The sequence below is a fragment of the Periplaneta americana genome, chromosome 9 (assembly GCF_040183065.1).
Source record: "Periplaneta americana isolate PAMFEO1 chromosome 9, P.americana_PAMFEO1_priV1, whole genome shotgun sequence".
In the NCBI taxonomy this organism is placed as follows: Eukaryota; Metazoa; Arthropoda; class Insecta; order Blattodea; family Blattidae; genus Periplaneta; species Periplaneta americana.
In genome coordinates, this window is record NC_091125.1 from 173,900,112 (window position 1) to 173,927,288 (window position 27,177).

At 34.9% G+C, this 27,177-nt stretch overlaps 1 protein-coding gene across 3 annotated transcripts in view; it reads left to right on the forward strand.

The window, feature by feature from the left end:
• The first annotated feature begins 4,598 nt into the window (after positions 1-4,598).
• LOC138706746 (androgen-induced gene 1 protein-like) overlaps positions 4,599-27,177 on the forward strand; it is a 31,305-nt gene continuing 8,726 nt past the window's right edge. For 2 of the 3 annotated variants that reach the window (XR_011334069.1, XM_069836386.1), the window contains exons 1-2: positions 23,659-23,807; positions 24,812-24,982. Coding sequence is in view for 2 of the 3 variants with exons in the window: in XM_069836386.1 (XP_069692487.1) it covers positions 24,815-24,982 (168 nt within the window). In the remaining variant the exon portion in view is untranslated. Of the gene's footprint in view, positions 4,722-23,658; positions 23,808-24,811; positions 24,983-27,177 lie in introns of those variants that run through there. The other variant, XM_069836387.1, reaches the window with a different exon arrangement.

Sequence of the window (27,177 nt, forward strand, 5' to 3'; positions counted from 1 at the left end):
ACTATATCCCAATGTATTTTACTTTCTTTTTTCTATTATGGTATTATTTTCATGTTGTTTAGTGTCGATTTTATTATGCTATTATTATTATTGTTATTATTACTATTATTATTATTATTATTATTATTATTATTTCGGAAATCGCCATCAGAGATAATAGCGATAGTGATAACCACGATTAGAGTATCTAGTATTATAAACAGTAAAGACCCCTGCAGTGGCATAGGATAATGTTTTCAGAACATGTAATATGCTACTGTGCCTCCACGCTGCAGCTGCCGTGACGGTCCGAGCAGACCTAAGAGGCGTGGTTATAAGGACTAGGGAGCTCTCGGCTCAGGACTTGAGACACGGGCAGTGTCTCTATCTCGCCAAAAATACGTTAGAAAACTAATAGATATACTGCTCTCATAAATTGGGCGAATGTTTTCAGTATGATTGTACTTCCTTCCAGACTGCCGCTGTCACTGTCCCCTCCCACTCCAGTAGTGTGCTAGACTAGTCGGAACCGCATTCCTCTCAGCACTAAACTCCTCAGAGGATGGCAGTAGGTCATGTTTCTCCGATGTTGCGTTGTAAGCAGTGTTACGCATTAACTCTGCTCAAATGATTTTCCCAGACATACCAAAGTTGGTGAAATCAAAGAAATGTAATTTGTCTTCCAACTACAATAAAAGAGACAATTTTATTTTGTTGTATTATGTTGTAAAGGCCAAGTGTTGTAATTCTTGAATTCTTTGCATGTGTCATAAAATGTGTCATCCATACACCTCCTTGCACGCGTGCTTCCATCTCAGCGATTGGTATTCCGTCCCATTTCCACTCACTCGCCGTCTCTCTCCGGACCTTGGCACAGCTCCTGTTAAAACACACACACACACACACACACACACACACACACACACACACTGGTTCAAGTAGCCTACAATGGTTATCAGGTAGCGGCTGTGAACTTCTGGGCCATAGAATATTGGTTAATAACACCAAACGACATTACTACAGTAATATGTTGGATAATGCACTGAATAAAGGTAGTATGGCTTGGAAAATAATCAGAAAGGTAACAAATCGTCAAAATATACATGAAAATATTTCTCTGAAAATTGATGATGTTATCACGAAAAATCCTCAAGATATAGTTGATAATTTCAACAAATTTTTTAAAGATGCACCAGCACAAGTTATCTCTCACTTAAATGGTTCTAATTTTGAACACAATGCTAGTAATTTTAAGTCTACTGACAAATCCATGTATTTGAGTGAGTTTTCAGAGTCCGAAGTTCATAAAATTATAAAAACTAAACTTAAACGTAAATTCTCATCCGGCCCTGATGAGTTTCCTTCTATGTTAATTATTACAGGTAGTGAGTTTATAATTAAACCACTTACATACCTTATTAACATGTCTTTTTGTTCAGGTATATTTCCAAATGAATTAAAACTTAATAAAGTTATTCCATTCTTTAAAAAATCTGATAAATTGAAAGTGGAAAATTATAGACCCATTGCAATTGGTAATACTATTTCTAAGGTTTTTGAATATTGCATGCTAGACAGACTATTTAAGTACCTGGATCGTTTTAATATTTTAGTCAATAATCAGTATGGTTTCAGACCCTCAAAATCCACCAATACTGCAATCTATAGCGTATTCAATGAAATTACGTCTGCTCTTGATAATGGTAAGCCTCCTGTTGGAGTTTTTTGCGATCTTAGCAGAGCTTTCGACTGTGTGAATCATAACCTTCTTCTGGCTAAGCTTGAAAGATATGGTATTCGTGGGATAGTTTTAAAATGGTTTGCCTCTTATCTTCAAAACAGATATCAATATGTGGAAATACTACACAAGGATCATAAAATAAATAATTTTACACATAAATATAGATCCAAGAATGTACATATTGATGTGGGTGTTCCTCAGGGCTCTGTTCTGGGCCCTGTATTGTTTCTTTTATATGTAAACGATTTACCCATGTATGTAAGAAATCATTTTATGTGTATGTATGCTGATGATACTTCTGTCATTGTAAAAGATGGCGAGGAACTGGATTTAGAGACAACCTGTTGTGACCTGTTAAAAGATCTCAAAACATGGTTTGATAGCAATCTGCTTCACTTAAATGTTAATAAGACCGGATATATTTACTTTCACAATTCTCAAAAGCGAAATTTGAAGGACATCAATATTTCTATTCAAGATCAATACTTATGTAAATGGGAAACTACTAAATTCTTGGGCGTTACATTTGATGATTGTTTGTCTTGGAGACCCCATTGCACAAGTTTAATTTCTAAGCTCAATAGCATTTGTTATCAAATCAGAATTTTGAGGACGATAATAAATCACGATGTATTAATGTCTTATTATTTCGCACACGTCGAGTCTAGGCTTTCATATGGTATTTGTTTTTGGGGATCTGGAACCATGCTGAATGATATATTTATTGCTCAAAAGCGTATTGTCAGATGCATAGCGGGTGTTGACAGTAGGACCTCTTGTAGGGAACATTTTTTACAATATAATATTCTTACTGTTTATGGTTTATACATTTTTAATGTTTTACTACTAATTTATAAAAATCTGTCTGATTTTCATCAAAATTGTGATTTCCATACCTACGACACTCGTAACAAAAATAATTTAACTATTCCAGTTCACCACCTTACAAACACTAGTAGAACATATATGGTCTTTGGTATTAAAATATACAACAGTTTGCCTGATGACATCAAATATACAAAAAATTCTCTGAAATTTAAGAATCATATAAAAACGAAATTAATAAAATTGTGTCCCTACAGTCTTGAGGATGCACGCATGGGCCGTTGAAATGAATAATGTTTTTTTTTTTTTTTTTTTTTTTTTTTATTTGACTTATTTTACATTAAATTGTAATTGTATATATTTGACCATGTCTATGCATACATTATGCCATCGACAATAAAGTTTTATCTATCTTATCTATCTATCTATCTATCATGTACTTGTTGCTGGACGAGAGCCTCATCGTGGACATGGGAGTGATGCAGTACGTGCCGCTATGGATGAACCACAGCCTGCACACCGTGATCCTGGTGCTGCCGCTCTTCGAAATGTCCCTCAGCTACAGACCCTACCCGGACAGGATACGAGGACTCCTAGCCGTGCTGGGCGTCATTCTCTGCTACTGCTCGTGGTGAGGCCCTCATTCTTACAGTATTTATTTATTTATTTTTTATTTATTTATTTATTTTAGTTATTTATTCACTTATTTACTTATTTAATTATTTACTTATTTATTTACTTACTTATTTACTTATTCATTTACTTGTTTAGTTATTTTCTTATTTACTTATTTATTTAATTATTTAATTATTTACTTATTTATCTACTCACTCTTTCATTCATTCATTTATTTATTCACTCACTCATTCATTCATTTATTTACTTATTTATTTATTTACTTTTTTAGTTATTTACTTATTTACTTTTTCAGTTATTTACTTATTTATTTACTTATTTACTTATTTATTTATTTATTTATTTATTTATTTATTCACTTATTCATTCATTTTTTACTTATTTATTTACTTATTTAATTATTTACTTATTTAGTTATTTATTTATTTACTTATTTATTTACTTATTTACTTACTTATTTATTTATTTATTTATTTATTTACTTTTTTAGTTATTTACTTATTTATTTATTTACTTATTTACTTTTTCAGTTATTTATTTATTTACTTATTTACTTATTTATTTATTTATTTATTCACTCATTCATTTTTTTACTTATTTATTTACTTATTTATTTATTTACTTATTTACTTATTTATTTACTCATTTATTTATTTACTTATTTATTTATTTATTTACTTATTTACTTATTTATTTATATATTTATTTTTGTGAAGAGGAAGACCACATTCGATGTTTGATATGCTCTAAAGTGTGAACAGACGATCCGGAGGTTCTCGTCAACGTGTCTCAGCTTGAAGAAATTAGAACAGGATTTCAGAGAAGTCCTCAAAAATCAATTCGCCATGCAACCCGGCAGTTCAATGTGCCGAGATCAACTGTGCATCGAGTGCTTCATAATCAACTTCGTTTGTACCCCTACAAGCTGAAAATTATTCGGCAATTAAAACCAGATGACAGGCCACGATGACAGACATTCGCTATTGATGTATTGACATGAAACCCTCAATTTCTTGGAAACGTCTTGTTTTCAGACGAGGCGACGTTTCATGTATCAGGATCTGTCAATCGGCACAATGTAAGAATCTGGGGTACACAAAATCCACACGTCTACCTCGAACATGCCCGGGATAGCTCAAAACTAAACGTTTGGTGCGGCCTGATGAAGAACAGGATTATCGGTCCTTTTTTCTTCCACGAGGGCTCTAGTTGTTAGGTCCACTCTGTTACGATTTCTCTTCAACACTTGCAATGTTTGAATGACTAGCAAAATAAGTAAATAACAAAATGACTAAACAGACACGAAAGAGTGTGGCGAATACCACGAAGTAGTGAAGAGCAAGCACTAAGTATAGTAGTCTATGTGTACTTGGAATGTCTATTTTCAGGGTAGTGTTCGTGAGGGTGGTGGGCGGTCGGTGGCCCTACCCCTTCTTGACCATCCTGCCTGCAAGGCACATATTCCTGTACTTGGTGGGTAACTTCCTGCTGATCGTGGTGTCTTACCTTCTGGGAGACTTTGTCAACTACCTCATCTGGCGTGAGTACACCACTTTGTACAAACTTGTCAACTACCTCATCTAGCGTGAGTACACTATTGAACAATTGGTACAAAAATTGAAAAAGTTTCATAGCATGTTCTATTGAAACAAATGAAAGTACAGATGTGATTGGTGTGCCAAATAACAGGTACCTTAAACCTCATTAAAAACCATCCGTCTTACAATATTTTGATTAAGTTGCTTTCTTATGTACGCAGGTAAGCAAATGAGAGGTTCTGGAAAGCAGAAGCTTCGGTAGTCACGAGGAACAAATGAAAGACGACTTTTCCATTCCGGAGGAATAATGCAACAAGAAAGACAGAATTATCTAGTCAGAGACTTCTATTCAGATGATTGTAAATAAGGATAACTGATTCCATGAATAGATTTGCATAATATTCTATAACTTAGCTGATCTGTTTTAAATCAACTCGAACATAGCTCTTAAGCTGTTTATTGTGTGTAAATTAATTTCATACCCGCATATGGTGAACAATGTGATTGTGAATAATAATAAAACATTAATTACTCAGATGTTTAGCGATCGTGACATGAGTAGGCACTTTCCAAAAAAAATGTGGCCTCCGCGATCTCCAGATTTCAATCCGGCCGACTTTTTGGTTGTGGTGTTACATTAAAGAACGAGTTTTCCTGATACATCCAACAACCCTACTGCAACTGAAAGATTTCATCTCGCAAGAAATTGCCAATATTCCAAGACATTATCTGCAAAATGCTGTGCATGGTGTCGCAGACAGAATGCTGTACGTTGAACAAGAGAATGGCGGACATCTTCCCAATGTTTTGTAAACCCCGTTGTTTGTCCAACACTGTGATGTTTTTGTTTTTTCCCTGTCTAAAATATTATAATATTTATAGCGATTTAATATTCTTTTAACTGACTTTTGAAATACCCTATATTTTAGGTTATTGTTTGTCTTTTATAAAGTAACGAAAGTAATGTATTGTCTTAAAAATAGTAAATAATAGTTGAAAATATAACATTTCTAATGTTAATAAAACTTCACACAATATAATTAGTAATTTTTAGCGAAGATTGTGTTAAGCCAGAGAACAGTATACATATCAATATAAATTTTTAATATAAAATAATAAAAAATATATTTCAAATTTTAATTAAAAATATATCAAGGAAACTCATTACACATGTAGAACGAAAATTTAACTTTTTCCGCGATTTGAGGATTTGATCAAACATTCTACTTTCCTTGTATCAAAAGTGTAAAAATGTGGCTTGGCACTTTCTTGCCGGGACCCCTCAATTTTATTAATTGCTGTTTTGCAGACGATTTCTTGAACCACGATGTAAGTCTTCTGCCTTCAACTTCGGTCTGAAGAATGTTTTGAAGTAGCTGGTATATTTTTCCATCTCATTTTATTGCCAAGATACTGAAGTTTTTGATTGGAACTTACCATATCCTACTAGGAAATCCACTTGGATTTTTAGTGCAGTGATTTCCCCATTGCCCTTTCCATCCTTATGCCGTTGACTATAGCCTAGTTCATCCGCCTTCGAGGACAATTTCACGACCTCAGGAATAAAGTATGCCTTATTCTCCTTACGGAGTGAACCACTTACACCGGTGGTTATAAATACCCAACGTTCACAACGCGCCTGGATTATTGATAATTTGAAGCGCAGAATTACGATCCGACATTCAGCCCTCTATGCTTGTCATGTCTCAGATCTACAACGATCTACGTAAATAATACTCTTCCAACATTGTTCATCGAAGTAGTCTTGAAACGTCCTAGAATTAGGGGAACTAGAGTACATAAAATATGCCTAGAGTTGCAATGCAAGAAATTTCAGGAAGGTCTCTGAACAGAACAGTTCGGCTATGGCGCATGCGCGAGCCTCTTGCAGTGTCAGCGTGATCCTTACCTGAATTTATTTTCGCGTGTACATTCCAGGTCAAATCAAGAAATTCCCTTCGTGCTTCGGGTACACATCTTGCATATACGAAGGTTAGGTTTGGTTAGCTTAGGTTTTTATTAACAAAGTCCGCGCATGCGCAGACAGCCAAAATGATCCCGACAGGAGCCGCACGTAGAAATTCCTGACGATTTTAAAGTATTAGACCAGTAGAAAATTTAGTGAACATCCATCCACTTTTTTTTTTTCCTTATCTTTTGTTGTGAGACACTTCACTATTCTGAAAGTCTGCTTTTTACATAATCTCTTTACCCCTTAGATCGGTTAATCTTACAAGTATTCTCATTGTTGAGTACTGAAATTACTGTAAAAGCCAGAAATCATACAAAAGTATTACTGCAATACGTTATAAATTGGTCTAATAAAGAGAAAATTCGTCAAAACGTCCTTGTGCATGAATACTGTAGAACGTACAACCGTGTAAGTTGGTATTCGCTACAAGTCTCGCAAATTTCTAGCGCAATAATTAATAGATCCCTATTAGAAGCAACAACCAAGTTTCTTGGCTTAAAAATCGATAATGTGTTAAATTGGAAAAATCATATTAAAGAAATTACCCCCAAACTAAATTCAGCTTGTTTTCCTATTAGATCTATGCAAAAGATAGTAAATATCAATACCTTAAAAACAATATACTTTGCATACTTCCACTCGGTAATGAGTTTTGGAATAATATTCTGGGGAAATTCCACAGATAGTAACAGTATATTTCTATTACAAAAAAGAGTAATTAGAATAATAGTAGGTGCCAAATCTTGGGAATCGTGTAGGACTATTTTAAAAATACTACAAATAATGCCCATGGCTTGTCAGTATATCTTTTCATTAATAATCTTCCTCGTATGTAATCGTGAAAACTTTGTAACTAATTCAACAGTTCACAGCATAAATACACGACAAAAAATGACTTTCATACTCCATCGGCAAGTCTATCGTGCTATGAAAAAGGAGTGCGTTATATGGCAGTAAAAATTTTTAATAGCCTCCCTATCGATATAAAAAATGAAACTCAAAACATAAGATTATTTAGGGCCAAATTAAAGAAGTACCTAATTTCTCACGCCTTCTATTCTGTAGGTGAATTCATGACATTCAATAACGCTTCATGAAATTGATACTAAAACTTTGTGTTGTACTAGTAGACTATATTGTAAATCTCGTCTGTATATATTTCATCTAGACTGTCACTAAATTAAGACTTTATAATAGTATTAGACTTGTTCCATATTCTAGCTGTAAGCAATGTATGAATACCATGGAATGTTAAATACGATAGTGACGTATGTAAGGAAATCGCACGCACAAGCGAAATAATGAAACTCATTTCCCAGAAAATTTAAACTTTTGAACTAGGAAGAATATACGGAAAATTAAAATTTTTCCTACTTTCATCTGAAATCTGAAATACATCCGTTTCAACCTGGTGCACTAAAGTATTCACGGCCATAATTGTGACTCAAAATAGAAATTTAAGTTCCTGCGTTTTACTGGGAGTGCGAAATCAGGACCTTTCCAAGGGCGTTAACCCTCCGAACAAGCCGGTGGTAAATAAATTCCACCCTTGTTGATCTGCATTTTCGATTAATTGCAAAGAACAGAAATTAAAGAGTTAATGGTTACAATTATTTCGTTCACATTTACTGCCAGAAATGTGGAAACTTACTGTTGGAAGATTTACGGATTCAGAGGAATTTCAAATTTTTAATTCGATACACAAAAACTCTAATAGTAACAAAGCACGAACAGATTTATTTTCTAAAAATTACAATGTTTACATGCCACAGGCAAATCTAGGACAGTTTTCCTTCAGTTCACATTTCATTCCTGCACTGAAGAAAAATTCACATTTTTCTTGATCCAATCTTGGTTCCACACAACGAGTTGTTCCACATTCCTGTCAACGCACAAGGCGATGAGGGCTGCCAACTGTGATAAGTCTCCACCTGGTTGTCTAGGAACCAGGAACTTTTCCTGAAATATTACCATCAGATTAGTGATTTTACATTCCTTCAACGGGAGAGGATGGTATTTTTTGGTGAAAAATGAGTAAATTTAAAAAAATTCTTTAAAATACTCATGTGTGGAATACATAGCATAACATCTTCTGGTATTTGTGCCCTTATCGAATGTTGAGAAGTCATTTTTAAACTTCCTGCGCTATGGATTTTTAAAATCACTCGCCCACTTTTATTGTTGTTTCTGGTAAATTAAATATTCAAAAAAAATGTTCTTTAAAATACCCTCTGACATGTGTGAAATGCATTGCATAACATTTTGTGGGTATTTGTGCCCTTATCGGATGTTGAGTCGCCATTTTTAAACTTCCTGAGTTATGGATTTTTAAATCACTCCCACTTTCATTGTTGTTTCCAGTAAATTAAATTTTCTAACTTTTTTTTTCTTTAAAATACCCTTTGATATGTGTGGAATGCATTGCGTAACATTTTGTGGGTATTTGTGCCCTTATCGGATGTTGAGACGTCATTTTTAAACTTCCTGCGCTATTTATTATTAAATCACACGCCCGCTTTTATCGGTTTCCAATAACTATTTTTTTGCTGCATTGCCAGACAAAAATGGATGTAATTTCTGAACTATTAAAGATACATGCATGAAATTTAGAACACATTCTTTAGACTATTAGAAAACTTTCCTCTAACAGAATTTTAATTGATTTCATTTTAAAAATACGTCCGTTTGTTTGCAAGAAAGGAAATAAGAAAATTATTAAATTTTAATTGTTTATTTTACAAACATAGGGACTAATATCAAAATTCTGTTAGACAATTTGTATAACATGCTTTTTCAAATACATTGCAAAAAACTGTCTGAATCTATCTTTAAAAACGGCTTAGATATATCGGTTTTAGTACAATCTTGCATTGGGTACATTTTTTCAAATTTAGGCCCCCAAATAATTTTTTCAAAATATTTTTATTTTGTCGAGTTGCCACAGCTATGAGCGCTCTACATCCAAAAAATATTTCACACCAAATAGGAAAAAAGTTTCAAAAAAATCCCATCCTCTCCCCTTAAATTACGACAATTTTTCGTCATTAAAAGAGTTAAATGTAGGAAAAGTGTTCCGCTTCCTCTCCAAGATTTAAGGCTATATATCAGAACTTCCAGTACATAGCTTAAACATTAGAAAAAGGATACAAGAAAATCGTGTAGTTGCATTAGCTATCAGTGTATTTTCACAACTATCGCCTGGCTTAACATGAAGAGAATTTTGTCAATCTTTTTAAATAGTGTGATCGGCGAAGAAGTTGGCCCAAACCACATTTAACTGATGCAATAAAGAAGGCGGAGGTTTAAGTATTCAGTTTAACGTGGTGCAGCATTTCGACTCGTCCATTAAATGTTTTACCTAATACTTCAATAATCTGTGCGTAAACAACCCTTGAGCTACACACCCTTCGCCCTAGTTTCCAGCGTTGCGGTTTCTATCATCAATTCACACTAAGGGCTGATGAAAATTTGTGAACAGAAGTTTAAAAGCGAAATGGAAAAATGAGCACACGGTTTCCTGTACAACAATAGTACATTATGCAACGAGCCTATAATGGTAGTAATTAAGACGAGAGGATGTTTATGAAACGAGCGCAAGCGAGTTTCATAATTTTCATACTCGCGTCTTAATTACCATTATAGGCAAGTTTCATACGACTTTATGCTCGACCATATTTCTAACTTGAAATTATTCATAATTATTCATGTTATGCGAGTGAAATAGCCTACCTCATGAATTGTGACATGTGCGCAGACGCGAAAGTATTGATTTTTTTCCGGGACACGAATGTCGACGACCTTTATATAATCTAGAGAATAAGATAAACTTTAGTCTTGATACAACCACAGTCTAGTATATAGAGTCACGAAGCTCAATACGTAGTAAATATTGAAACGTTAGATAGTTGCTCACCACTAGGATCGCTAATATCGCCTCATTACAGACAATGCGAAATAGAACCGCCACAGTATTGTTTCTAGCACCCTCAAAACTCCAGCTTCGTGACTATATAGTAGACCGATATAACCTTGAAATTGAATTCGACATTTAAAAACGAGATGCCAAATTGAATTTATTGCAATATTATTTACAATTAACGCTAATTATTATAGTAACAGAACATAACCTTCTGCGACAGTATTGGATTTCCAGCCTCCGTGACCTTTCGATAGTTTTCTTTCGATTGCATATCTGAGAATAATCGAAAACCTGAACTTTAATGAATAGGTGTACTTTAATGACATGCATTAAAGGACTGCTACCAGGTGTATGATTACTACATTTCGGCATGGTCGAGCATAAAGATATAGGAATCATTCAGTTAACTGACTGGTGCAACTAGTGAAATGTTAGGAAAACTGTTCATAAATTATAACAAATCTATTAAATGCATTTGAGTCATTTGCAACAATTGTAAACAAATGAACGATTGAGAACGTCAAAATTAAAGTACTATTTAGTGCATATTCTGCATGTATTAATGTAGTGCAATGTCTCTGCCACAGTAATCCGCCACTGCACACTCACCTTGCTTTACAGCACTGTTTTGAATGATTTAACAGACATAACGGAGTAACAGATCTGACAAAGCAAACAAGCATGTGCTAACCTAAATTTTTTTTGCTTAAAAATCTTCAAAATAGCTTCTTAACTACTGGACACTTGTACTATTATGTCCTCTTTATCTTTGCTTTATATGTTATTTGTGGAAAACACAACACAAACAGATCTGACAAAGTAAAAATGCATGCTTAGACTAAAACACAAAGCAAGAGTATGACACACAAACTCGCCAAAACAAAATGAGTGAACATAGCAGTACAATCAAAATGGCTCTTTGTGCAGCATCTTGGCTTGTGCTGACATCTGTGGGATTTCTTTTTCATCTGTTTATCCATAGGAGCAGAATAGTGCAACAGACCTGACTGACTTACTTGACTAGAGTAATTATGTAATCATGTTTAAGGAAATACAAACTCAGACATAAATGAAGAACTTTTGATAATATCGAATGTTTCTTTAATTTTTTATCAATTACATTATTAAACAAACCTTTATCTGGACATAATCATGCTCCATTTTAAAAACTTAAAAAGTATGGACACTGCATTTTAGCCGTCAATATGAGAATTTTATTTTATTCTCGTGAAATATTTCACACGAGGGAAATAATTCTTGTGACGTTTACTACATTAGTATTGAAACTATTCACTGTTGGGAATTTGTAACTATCGTTATAAATGCAATAATGGGAAGGGTAAGAATTGATGGACGTCATTTGTTATACAAATTCTGCAAATGACCCATTTACATCCCACAAACTCATGTTCGCTTTATCAAGTAGTTCCCTCAAAACTGTATATTAAATTAAATAAAAGGACGCGAGAGAACTAGCCAAGTCTCGTACCTGAAGTTGCTGATAAAGTGCCCATTAGAGCTATCCTGGTGTAGACAATGGCTTCCATAGGAAAGCAATATTCTTTCAGTTAGCTGGTACGTTCATTGTAGGGTTTTCACTTCGGACAGGAGCTCCACCTAAAGAAATTTGAAACCAAACGTCAATATATTGTACACGAAGTGAATAATACTATTTAACTTTTATTAAAAACTCTAGAGAGTAAAATTAATTCTCACTTAACATTATACAAGCTATAAACATCCGGAAGTAATCAAGTCACTAGAATGAGACTAAAATGTAGTCAAAATTAGCACAAGGCAGCAAAAATCGTTAACAAAACTCCAAAATAGAAAAAAACTTCCTCTTCATGCATAACTACAGAACATTCATGGATTAGTTCGAGCAATACCAATATCCACTTTCGTGCACTAGACCTAAGGAATCAATGACGCAAAATGAAAGTTCAAGAAATCGGGTAATCGAAATTATTCGAGCCAAATTAAAACTGAAGACCTGAAGATTTATATCATCCAAGGAAGAAATAATTGCTTATCACAATGTCTAGCAAATAAACCTTGTCTAAAATGTCAACTGCTGTTACTAATCCTTTACTTTGTTCACTATAGAAATACAACCTTTTAAAAAACAATTCCAGGAGATGAAATTTTCCACAGGTAGATAAAAAATCTGAATTTTATTCTATAAAAGTTTAATTTCGTATGGCCGAACATCTACATCATTTCCATAAAAATTTAAATGTTTTAGTTGGTTATTTAACGACTCTGTATGAACAGAGTTATTTAGCGTCAATGAGATTGGTGATAGCGAGATTGTATTTGGCGAGATGAGGCCGAGGATTCGCCATGGATTACCTGGCATTCACCTTACGGTTGAGGAAAACCTCTGAAAACCAACTAGACAATCAGCCCAAGCGGGGATCGAACCCGCGCCCAAACGCAACTTCAAATCGGCAGGCAAACGCCTTAACCGACTGAGCCACGCCGGTGGCCAATTTAAATGTTACTCTTACAATTTAAAGCTGTGAACTATCAACAGATTTCAACGATCACGAATTCCACAGAAGAAAAATTGCTGTGCAAACGTAATCTTGCAATTTATCAAACCGAGACTACAATACATTTCGCTATTTTTAGTTTGAATATAATGTCCTAGAAATATTTTTAAGGCTTCAAAATACGTTAGTGCAGATATAAAATAAAGTTATCAATAATGATAGACAATATAGGAGCTCATGTAAAAATGGAAATTACCATAAAACTGTCCAGTTGAGGTTTAAACCACCGAGTGGTTGTGATGCATCTGTACACTGTTCCATAGCATCCATCAGTACAATGTATCACCAATTATCACAAAGCACCTGAAACAGTATCGAAATAAGGGATAAATTTCCAATAGAAGTTCGCAATAGAGAGCTCGATCCTGTTTCGCCAAGAAAATGTGCCTGAGAACACGAATTTACAGAGAAGTGTTTTTTATACATATTAAGAACCACATCAAATATCGTAAAAAACCAGCATTTAACGAAATTTGCGCAAAATTGTTTACATCGAGTTGTGAGAAATTGTTCGTAGAAAATTTATGGACGCATCCGAATGTATCCTATATCAAGTGAAACGGCAACTCCAAATTTTGTACCACCACATTTACAGCGAGACTAGAAAAACTATTGTTTTTTTAGTAGGTTATTTTACGACGCTTTATCAACAGCTCAGGTTATTTAGCGTCTGAATGAAATTAAGGTGATAATGCCGGTGAAATGAGTCCGGGGTCCAGCACCGAAAGTTACCCAGCATTTGCTCATATTGGGTTGAAGGAAAAGCCCGGAAAAAATCTCAACCAGGTAACTTGCCCCGACCGGGAATCGAACCCGGGCCACCTGGCTTCGCGGCCAGACGCGCTAACCGTTACTCCACAGGTGTGGACTATATTCAGTTAGTCTATATGCTGAACAGTAATATGAACAGGTTAAAATTACGAAACGGTGACAATTTGGAAGATTTCAGTTTTATAAAATTCTTGAACAAAAAATTACACAAACGTTTATGTACTATACATCGAACTTCGTACTTCCGGCACATTTCCTTGTTGCCACCCCTTCGACACGTTGAGTCACAGGATCATGAAGGGGAAGTTAATAATGGTCCGCCACTACCCTTCAGTAGTTTTATAAATTTGGAAGAAATTGGCTTTGGTGGCTCACGTAGCATCTCCTCACACCTGGACATATCTGCGCACGCCTTTCTGACTACCTACGGGGGATTGCGAACTAAGACGTAAAAAAAAAGACGCGTGACAAGGCGCGAACATACATCTCCAGGTCGGAAGATAGCTCCGCTCACCTTTTCGGCAGCCAATCGAGCCGTCAAGATCCACAGCCAGCAACAACACAATCTACAAGATCGCAAACATAATATGCACCAAAACATGCATTCATTACTTTAACATTACTATAAATGTGCCCTTGTGTATCAATTCTCAATTACTTCATTAAATTATTATAATAAAATATATTTAATCAATTCTCAATTGCATAATGTATCATAATTGAATAGTATTATATTACATTAATTCTCTATTGCTCCATTACTTCAATTGAATTGCATTTACTATTTAAATATCTCCATATCAGCCTTAAAACTTCATTATATTTACTCATGTTTAACATTTAATAAAATTGCGCTCCATTATGTTTGCGATCACTACTTTGGCTGTTTCTCTCAAATGCAGGGACGAATCCATTGCATGCGTCAATTCTGCTGTATGGATGCCTTCTGTGACTTGATGAAATTCAGATTCAAATCGCAGTATCTTTCAGGTTCTGATTAATTCATGTGAATTAACCAGGCTAGGTGAAGACAATTTTGTGTTCAGAAGGCATCCAGCTACTCTAAGGAACTAGTTAGGTCAGGGTTGTACGCCACACCCAACACTCGAAATCGAATGAAGAGTTTCAAGCACTCAATCCTACCCTGACGCATGCCGATAGATTCAGTGAAGAGGCCGTATTCATAGTTCAACAATGACTGAATTATTAATCGTGATTATGCGTGTTATTTGATCCCAGTTATTTTTGTGCATTTTTATCATGTTGCTAGTTTTACAATGTTATACCCAATTGCACCCCATCGTATATCAGCAATATTTGTCGTTTGATTTTAAAGACGTTTAAGTTGATAATTCACAAAATTTGGAATAATTATCACAGACCTCTTCACTATATTGCTTTATGTCCGCCTCTGGCTGAACCATGGTTGCCAAGTCTCATACAGCCTGCCGATGCACTGCGCTACCAATGCAACCCCGCACATTGGCACGTCTTACAACTAACATCCTGAAAAATATAGGACGACCTAACCTGACCAACGACGAACGAGGAAAACCACAACACAACACAAACAAAACAATGCATTACTACGTCCTTAATTATGCAGCGACATCTCTAATCAGGCCAGCCAACTTGACGCTTAAGAACTAAAAACCCTACAGCGGAACTACAACCACCTTGCAGGGGTGGTTCGCGAATTTCTTAATGGTTCAGCCAGAGACCCTTACTGATCATAAAGCAACAAAAGGGACAAAATGTGCAACCCTACTATTCGTGGAGATCTAGCAGGGGATCCTTTCCGTTTGGCTGCAGTTGAAGCGGGTGGTGGGAAGTCCACTTGAGGTCTTCGTGATGGGACCTGAAAATAAATACGTGGATATTTACTTATACGACAATCAATGTACCAAGCTGCTGCTTAATCTGGGAGAGAAATGATTTAATTCAACACTTGATATTGCCGACTTGTAAACATACAGCTACAACAAGCACAGTTATTAGTGAATATTAATTTTTAAGATATTCGTAATTTATCCACGTAATTGTGTTTTATTGAATCCTAGACCTAGAATCTTAGAATTCTAAAACAATTAGTAAAATGCCCTCATCCATATCATCCAAACTGTTGAAAGTTTGGACATTTATGTTAAGCACTTCGTTAGTGAAAATGTTCAAGATATCCAATTGCGATTCAGAATTTTCGTTTTATTACGTACTGAATCCTTCCCTGAGCATGAAGTCTCTTTCAGGGGAGGGCTAGAATTCTTCATAATAGTAATAGAATGGTTTACAATTAAAAAAATTAATTGATAATTCATCAAGTAACCGAAAACATTTGACCGAAAAATTTAAAAGTAAAATTAATATCTGAACACAAACGCTGGTTAATTGCACACCTCATTACGTCCAAACAAGAATCTAGAACTGCAATAAAACTTGTGTGTTAAATTTTCCGTATATCGGAACTTTTTATATAAAGCAAATTTAATATATACGAACAGCTTTATTGCACTCCTGAAATATTTCTTTTCAAGACTTTCGCATTCATGTCAACGACGCATTTTGAGAGTTTTAAAAAATGCAGTATTTGAAAATATAGACTGAGCTTACCTGGGGGAATCCTTCAGTTTTCCCGTTCAGAATTCAGGATCTGTAGTACACATCGCTTGAAGTTGCCAGGTTCTCAGGTTCAGGATCTATGATTCATATTCTGGAAGAGAGAGATCAAGAACTTAATGCGATATTGATAACTGTAAGAAACTCATCAATGACCATCGAGGATCAGCAAGAAGCTAGGTTTCGTTTTTTTGAAGGTTTTCGATTTCCCTTGCATTAAACGTTCTTTGGTAGGCATACCAAAACCTGAACCCAAAATTAACTTGTCATTGATCCTCGATTTCCACCATACTGACAGTCTCCTACAGAAATATTTTCCTAATTTTGTATCTTATGAATTCATGAGTGGAGATATCTTACCTCAATGATATCAGTTCAGTCGGTAGGTCCGATATTGTTAACATCAGGAATACGCGAATATATTTGCCGTCCGGGTTATTAATTTCAATTTCGAATAACATTTCAGACCGCGTCTATTGTGCTAACATGTCAATCTACAGTAAATTCGATTTCAAACAAGAGTTCAGAGTTTATAATCCAACGGGGAATAGGCAATTTATCAACGTAACTTTTCCACTCATTTTACATCAAAATGAAGTTAGCAATAAGGTTCAGATCATTCCAGTCTGAATACTTCAAGAAAGTTTCAATAAATTTAATACTAACAAATTGGCTTCTAGTGCGAGTAATCACACTTTTAAACTGAACATTTGATCAATTTTGTCGCAGTTATATTTGTCCCTATTACGTAGGGCTACATTTTGTGTACGATCCAGGTTAGAGTCATTGGACCAAAATGTAAATATTAATCAATTATTTCTTGAGACCTAATCGTAGCAATTAAAATTTAAATTAGCAATAAGCCCATCAAGTGTCAAGCTATGGCAGTCTATACTAACTTAGAAAGTTCCAGAATTTCTCAAAATTCTTAAGCGAAAAGTTCCCGTATAAAGAAATTCCATTATTTCCATAATGGACAGACAGCCAATACTACACCAAAATTTTGAATTTCTTTTACTGCAGATTTCCACATAAACCTGTATCCTTTAATATCCGTAAGTCGAAATCCAAAAAATTAATAACGAACAGAACTTACTTTTAAATTAATCACATTCAATGCCTGATACTTCATCCGTTAAAATGTGCGCCAGCGATTGTTAAATGGGGTTAATTGCAGTGCGTGAGTAGAGAACAGATCAGCCAACCACCTCAGACCATGGAACTACAGACTACAGGTAGAAGAATAAGTACTACAACTACATTAATATCACAACCAGAACTACAACAAAACACCAAAGACAGAATAAAAGCCATTAGTCCCTCTAAAAGCATGTTCTTTCATGAAGTACAAACATCGAATGTGATTCAGTGTTCAGCCACTAGTATTTTCAGTGTACAGGAAATCTGCAGATCGAGTAACATTTTATGTCGGAAGTCTTTTCAGTGGACAATTAAATATAGTGGCAATCTAAAGAATACAAAATTACTACGTAAATTTCATTACTACGTAGCAGAATATTGACAAGTTCCCGTCGCAGTTCATTACATATTCATCGATTGAAAACTTAATAACACATGGAATTAATTTTGCAATTTCGTAGTAAATTCTGCGTTTTATGAAGTTAAACTAACGGCGTAGTGTTGAAATTTAACGAAAATTAATTTCAAGATGCCAAGATATTTGAGACTGGTGTTGAAATTTACAGAGTTTCTTTGGAAAGTTAATATATTTCGTTAAATGAGAGTTTACCGTTAACTTCACTCGTCAAGAAGAATTCTGGACAATTTTTAAGATTGTATCCACTTTCTAATAAAACATTGTCAAATATACGAACTCAAAATCTGAAAGACTAGAAACTATAACATTTTAAATTATTAAACCGTATGAATATAAATACACCCAAAAAAGAAAATAAAATCGAAAGAATGAATACGTGCCAAACATTTACGTTCTAATACCATGCTAAATTTTGCATCTTGCGTACATATCACTTATTGATATTTTACTTCTAAAAATGAGACGCAATTTATGAACTTTTGAAAAGGCACACAAATACCCAAACAGCAAATATATCTCGCTCCGAAGTCTCTAGATCACCAACCAGTTGACTCTTCGTGTCTGCTGAACTCAACGCCGCGGGCTCAAGACCTGGAGTGAACGAGCGGTGCGGAAGGCAGCGTGCACCTGGATATCATTCGGATTCTGATGTTCAATTTTTATCATGTCACGTGATTTTCCACCAATCATGTCGCTCGACGTATTCATATAAAATATGTTACTTGTCTTATTTAATGTTTATTCGTAAATTAAACGTGTTAATAATTTCATTTTACAATTAATAATAAATATTCCATATACAGATTTATGTTAATATCTATAAATTAACCAAATATTACAACTAACTTCCACGACAGTAACGCCCTCTGAAATTACTAAGTCACAGGGTGTACTACACATTTTTTCCTTGACGTATTGCCGCAGTTCATGAATTTTGAAACATTTTCAGTGCTTTTAATTCTATTTACAAATATTTCACTAGTTAATTTCTTGTATCCGTCTTTATTAAATCCAAATGAAGGAAATGGAATAATGCCTCTAATTATGTGTCAGACAAATATCAACTACATAAGAATTAGAGTTGTCATAATCTATTTTTAATAACAAAAACATTTAATTTATTATTATCAGGTGTAACAATGTCCTAGGACATCTTCCTATACTCATTTTCGGGATTCTATAGCCTTTCTCTACTCTTCTCTATTATCGTATGCGCCATCTTGTAATCCACTTTCCCTCGTTGTTTTAATTATTCCTTGTGTCGATGTCACTTTTGGTCTTCCCCCTCTTCCCTTTGCCCCGTTGGAATCCATTTATACTCTTTCTTCGGCAATCTATCTCCTGTCAACCTCTTCATATGACCAAAGCGTTTTAATAATGTTATGATATAATCTAAAAGCGATCCTTGAGCTTTCATGTGTTCTCTTATAGTAATAGCAAATTCTTAATTTTGTCCTTTCTCGATACTCTTGCAGATCTCCTCCAGAAACCCATCTCGAGTAGTTTTGGGACTGTCCTCGAGTATAAAATAATGTGTTTATATAGCATATGTAGAGATAAGTGGAGAAAATTATTCATGATTGGAACCCATGTTTTAAGGTTTTCGTCTCCCAAAATGCGCTTTATAATTAATCCAACTGCATTTTTCAAGTCTAATCGTGGTTGAACCTTTACTTTGTAACATCATTATCCTATCTAGATCAGAAAGCATGGGTAGACATAACGGCTCGGTTAGAGAAGCCAACGTACTATGGTAGGAACGATCATGATTTCAAAATCAAATGTAGGAAACAGAAAACAACAAAAGGCCATTCATAAGTTTTATAATTGAAAATATCACATGTCAATTACTTATCAGCTTTTTAAAGGAAGGTTTTTATTGTTCATGAATGTATCAGTCTGTGATAATGCATCATAGTATTGAGTTAAATTGAGTTCAATACTCAGTTACAAGGGTAGTCACTTCGATGACAGAGATCGCTACAGCTCGGATAATTATTGGTAACAAGCCTTTCTAAATTAAGATTTTAGGGCCATTCGCAATAAAAATTAAGACAAAGTTACGATCCTAAACTAAACGGCAATAGTGATATGCGTTACAAGAGCGGTATGTTGAAGTTTTCATGTTCGAGGAAAAGTTTGAAAAAGCGAAACGTAGTTGAGCTTTTTTAATTTCCGAGAAATGAAAGAAAATATACCACTCGTGTATCGTACATTACTTTGTGCGAAGATTGTTTATTACATACCTGAAAGACGAATTTCTAATTAGTTGCAATGAAATCTCCATCTTGGTTTCTGTTCAATGACGGCAAATTTGCAAAACAAAAATATCTATCTTCAACATTGTTGCTTTAAAATATTTTCTGTGTTTACTATACTCCAGCAGGCCGTGATATACGTCTGTCTTTTTTTTTTTTGCCCCCCAGTCCATAAATGCGAACTTAAAACAAACGGTAAGGTTATGTAATGATTTATTTTTCATTTTAATATTTTAACAATATTATTTATATAACATATTGCAGTAATAACATCGGCATCTGGAATCTTGTTGATTTTTTCACGGCTTCCTTAATGTTACTTGCATCACGAATGCAGTAACTTTAGTGGAGTCGTAGAGTTTACTTATATTTTGCAAATATTTAAAAACAATAATTAACAGTGCAATTTAGGTGAAATTGCAGTGGTAAGTTTCCAATTTATAATTACTACTATATTGAACGTCTCTAAAAATAATATGTTAGAAGCCTAAAGCAGCAAAATCAATATGTCACTTAAGCGGTAAGAAGAGGGAAATTGTTATGTGTGTTAGGTTGAGAATACTGAATGTGGAATTTTAGACTTACCGCGGATTGGTTTTGTGCGGAAACCAAGCAAATACGAACGATCTCGCACAAAAATAATTAAGGAATATTGTTGCCATTCACAATAAACTCTTAATACATCTTGATTACACAACTTTTAACACTTATCACTTCGGAATATGCATGGTAAGGCTTTCCTGTGTTAAATACATAGCACAAGAAAAGGGATACAACCCTAACATACGTAAGACAAAACATAATCACAAAACCATAAGAATACAACATAAACACAAGAACACAAAAAATACATCACACTAACATATGAAAACGAAATTGCAACCTCATTCAAGAAATTAAATTACAACATCGCATACAGAACAAATAACACTCTACAAAAACATCACAACACACAAACAAACAAATACAACCACACAGGCGTATACAAACTCAAATGTAACACTTGCAACAACTTCTACATAGGACAGACAGGCAGATCATTTCAAACACGTTACAAAGAACACATCACAGCCATAACAAAATTACAAAACACCTCCACATATGCAGAACACATCACAAATGCTAACCACACCCACAGAGACATCAACACAGACATGGAAATACTGCACATCCAACCAAAAAGCCAGAAACTCAACACACTAGAACAATATGAAACATACAGACACACGAAAACACATCCCAACGAAATTCTCAACACACAACTCAACTTCAAAACACACACTCTTTGACTCTACACTATACCACAGGAACACACCCTCACAGGAAACAGAACAAGTGGCGCCAAGACCAACAACGACCAGTTCTGAAGATGACCCATAAATAGGTCGAAACATGTAAACGAGATACGTTGAAATTTAACACAGGAAAGTCTTACCACATATATTCCGAAAATCTTAATGTAAATAATAAACAATTTAATAGAGAACAGAAGACTAGCGGATGGATATGTGCGGGAACTGTTATTAAAATTTGGATAAATTGAGATATACTTTATATTCTTTTAAATAATGAAAGGCGAAACCGTCTGCATCCCAAAAAAAAAAGTGGAAATGGCAACTTGTTTAAAAACATTATAATGCTGGATAATGTTGGGACTTTACAGACAGGTTATAATATTGTGTGTTATTGGTATGTAATTCAGATTCAATTCAGTATATTTAATATTAATAGTTCAGTACGTATTTAGATATTAATTCAGAAATATATTGAGTTTAAGACTGATGGGTATGCAGTGAAAGACCTGCCCTTTGGCAGAACTCTAACAATGAATGGATTCAATTTATAATCAATTAACAAAACATGTTTGTAATAACTATCGATAGTAGCCTACTTATTGTAACTATCGATAGGAACAATAGTCAATAGTACTATCGACACTATTGTGATTATCGCCCATCTCTATTAAGACTTCACCCTAGTCATTCTTTTAACTATTGCAAATTATATGCGAAACGAGGGGGAGGGGGAAAACGTTGGTGGAATGGTGGAGGAAATTAGAGTACTCCGAGAAAAACCCTCTTCGTCTTTGTCCATCACAAATTCCATCATGACCTGGTCGGGGATCGAACTCGGGCCGTCTGGATGGAAGACCAGCGCCCTAGCTCTTGACAACTCTACCCAATACCTTTAACAATATTAACCATATTTTGCATCGCAACTCAAACTTTTCAGACAACATAATTTCTCCCACAAATGTTCAGTGCATTAAATCGTAAAACAAACAAGTTTACAAAATACAAATTACTGTTATTACGCCTTCGTATTAGGTATCATGAAAGACATTTTTTCTATTATAATTAATCTGAAATAGAAACTTTTTTGATGTTAGTATATCTGTAAGTTCGGTCCAGTACTTGGGTGCCATCCCAGGAAAGTCGACCGACACATTTTCAGGCCAGTTTTGTCGCGCCTATAATTTATAAACTAGACGACATATTCCAATAAGTAAACGGCGTCGACAGACGAAGAATCAATGTATCTAACGTGACCTTGAGTTGGAACGGGTGACGTCATCTAGCGGTACCTGGGAGGGGGAAATTTGAGGCACGAATTGAAGGATCGCGCTGCAGCCGAGGCAGCGTAACTCGAGAATGCGAAGCGATAGAACGTTCGAAGTGGTGTCAAACAATTCGTAATTAAGAAAGCTAATATCTTAGTCGAGAAATAATTAGCATTCAGCAAGTACAACTGGAATAATTCGCGAGTGAAATTGAGTAAAGAGAGAAAAGTCACAACGTCGAGGCATATGCAGAGCAAATGGAAGGGACGTATAAGCAACTGACAGCAAATGGTAGAGCACGATGATTACTATAGCAACCGACACGTTTACTCTCAACGTATACATGATGGCGACTCCCAGGTGTCCCAGCACAGGAAGATGAGCCGGGATTTTGGAGTATCTGGAAAGAAAAGCTGTTGATTGTCACTACTAACAGCTATTCTATCAGCCCTGCCTTCCATACAGCCTACCTGATTTTTTTCCAAAGCATTTTGGTATAAATATCACTTTTATCTCATGGCCCGAGTCACAACTCTATAATTTCTACGTGGCCTTTGAACAGTGACAGAAACCGCCGATCAAGTATTCTTACTGACGATTGCTGCCAACAGAATTTCACGGCCATGTTCGAGGTTAGAATTCAAGAAGTCCAAAATAAAAATCTACTCCTTTGACCTTGACCGCCATGTTTCGGGGGCAAGTTCAACAGAATCACTGTGCGGTACATGTTGCTTCAAAGTGAAGTATCATTGATTCACGTCTCGCTAGACATAAACTTTGTACCTTGATGCATGCCAAGTCTGCCTGCTACCACACGCTCGTATCGGCTGATAACAGCAGTCTAACAGCGGACATCAGCAAGGACCCTGCGTGGCACCTCAGGCAAGTGGGTTTAGTGTAACCAGATTGTCCTGTATTTATCGGTCTGTACTCAATGTAGGAAATTTAACGCTATGCATTGAGCGGTTCGTAGTCATGGTTACAATTAGCTTGAATTTATTCTGTAGCACTAAGTATAAATATCAGAACAATGGAAGGAGTCCATAATTGTACCTATCTTTAAGAAGGGGGACAAGACTAACTGTAGTAACGTTCGAGGAATATCACTTTTCTTGACGTCGTACAAAATTTTGTCCAATATTCTTTTGAGAAGATTAACTCCACATGTAGATGAAATTATTGGGGATTATCAGTGTGGTTTTAGGCGTAATAGATCAACTATTGACCAGATATTTTGTATTCGACAGATAATGGAGAAAAATGGGAGTATAGGGGTACAGTGCATAGTTATTCATAGATTTCAAAAAGGCATATGACTCGGTTAAGAGAGAAGTTTTATATGATATTCTTATTGAATTTGGTATTCCAAAGAAACTAGTTCGATTAGTTAAAATGTGTCTCAGTGAAACGTATAGCAGAGTTCGTATAGGTCAGTTTCTGTCAGATGCGTTTCCAATTCACTGTGGGCTAAAGCAAGGAGATGCACTATCACCTTTACTTTTTAACTTTGCTCTAGAGTAGTACCAACACCGAAAACCGATTACCAATTTAAAATACATTTCATTTACTTATTATTATGTATGATTTATTAACATTAATATTATTAATTGCTACGTTCGAATTTCAAATAACACTCACTTCCGTTTCATGAAAGTTGGCAGCGTCTTCAAAGGTAAACAATGCTGCCAGCGTAACAGTTAGAAAATAACTTCCAGTGAAGTATTTGTCATCGCCTAAATTCGAAAAAAAATTGGCAGTAGAAAACTGAACCTGACAACTAGAAAATCACTATAAGCCACTAAGACACACAGTAATGGTTAAGTTTCACCCTTGAGGTACGAAGTAAGGAGATCCGGACTACAAGACGACCGTATTCATTTTTGCAGAGCATGAAGGGAAAGGCGCCAAGGCTGTACCATGTCGCCGCGGCGGTCTATTTGCTGTGGCTGGACCGACATCTCGTCGCCCTGGTTCTCGATATCCTGACCACCAGGCAGGACATCGTTAAGGCCCACTGGGTGGGTCTCGGCCTGCAGTTCTTCACGGTCTGGAGTCAGGTAAGTGCACCGCTTCATTATTCATGTGGGTTAATGATGCTGGCTGACCCATCCCGGGGGAGTCCAGGCAATCATTCTGCCGCCCAGGACTGAGGCACTCCCTGTAGACATCAGCCAATGTAGTCAGTTACTTGTTACTTTATTCGTAATCTTTCATATGTAATAACAATAGGAGTTTTGTCAGGATCCGTCTGTGCTTATCTATTTAACAAATGTAATTAGTTCACAATATTTGTCACATTTATTTAGTTTTTAACTTTTTCGGCTTAATTAAGCAATCTTCAGAAAAGTTTATGCCTATACAGACGTGGACAAATTATTAGCAAAATTGAAGATTTTTAAAATATATTTTTACGAAATATGATTCTTCAATTTAGACTACAGTTGACATTTTTGCGTATTTCCAAATTATTAGCAAAATTGAAGATTTGTATTGTATATTTTTAGAAAATTTAACTCTTCAATTTGGACTACATTTGATATTTTTGCGTATTTAAAAATTATTAGCAAAACTGAAGATTTTTATTATATATTTTTACAAAATTCGATTCTTCAATTTGGAATACAGTTGACATTTTGGATATTTCCAAATTATTAGCAAAACTGAAGATTTTTATTTTATAGTTTTACAAAATTTTACTCTTCAATTTAGACTGTAGTTGACATTTCTGCTAATTTACAAATTATTAGCAAAATTGAAGATTTTTATTATATATTTTTACAAAATTTAACTCTTCAATTTAAATACAGTTGACATTTTTGCATATTTCTGTTTACTGTAATGATATAAATATGCAAAATTGTCAAGTGTAAGGTAGTCGAAATTGAAAAGTCAAATTTTGTAAACAGAATTATCATAAAAATCGTCAATTTTGTTAATAATTTGTCCACGTCTGTATACATGAAAGTAGTACATGTGTATGTGATACAAATAAATAAACCATTTAAAACAAATCTCTGTAGAAGTAGGTGAACATACAATGAATTAAAACATTGCTGTATTAAAAACAGGGCTGTGTGAGCCACAATCCAAGTTATTAAAAGTTATTAAATACTCAAATTAAATTAAAATATGTGCGATGCATGGTGAACTGTAAGAAATGTCGTTAATTTCAGGGGGGTTATTCTTTGAGATATTTCAAACGGAAAAGCTTAATATAATTTCAGTCATTTTTGCTTCCTTTTCGAGATAAAAATTTTTATATTAAATATATTAATAATTAATTATAGTAATGAAATTAACGATTATTATTATTATTATTATTATTATTATTATTATTATTATTGTGAAACTTGGACTCTGACTTTGAGAGAGGAACATAGGTTAAGGGTGTTTGAGAATAAGGTGCTTAGGAAAATATTTGGGGCTAAGAGGGATGAAGTTACAGGAGAATGGAGAAAGTTACACAACGCAGAACTGCACGCATTGTATTCTTCACCTGACATAATTAGGAACATTAAACCCAGACGTTTGAGATGGGGAGGACATGTAGCACGTATGGGCGAATCCAGAAATGCATATAGAGTGTTAGTTGGGAGGCCGGAGGGAAAAAGACCTTTGGGGAGGCCGAGACGTAGATGGGAAGATAATATGAAAATGGATTTGAGGGAGGTGGAATATGATGATAGAAAATGGATTAATCTTGCTCAGGACAGGGACCAATGGCGGGCTTATGTGAGGGCGGCAATGAACCTTCGGGTTCCTTAAAAGCCAGTAAGTAGTAGTAGTAAGTATTATTATTATTATTATTATTATTATTATTATTATTATTGCTACTACTATTATTACTATACGGTGACATTTCACGTCCGCCGAACAGACTGCTATCAACAGTAAACGTATTGTAGACGTAATAAATAATACTGCAGGGATTACATCTTATCACACGCAGTGTTGAATCCAGAGGGGGGTACCATGGGGGAAATTCCCCCCCTCGGCGATCTACAGTCCCCCCCCCAGCTCTGATTATTGTATTCCTACCAAAACCCAATGATGTCTCAAATCTAATTCCATTTTTTTAATTTTCCACTAGATTTAGTTAGAAAATAACACTGTGGCAATTCTGATTTAGCTGCATCATTTTAAAAATGTCACAACAATCGACAAGCTGTGTGCTATAATTGGAAGTCAAAGTGCCAAGTTTCAGTCAAGAAAAGCATAGTCCTATATGATATAATACACTAACTCATGATGA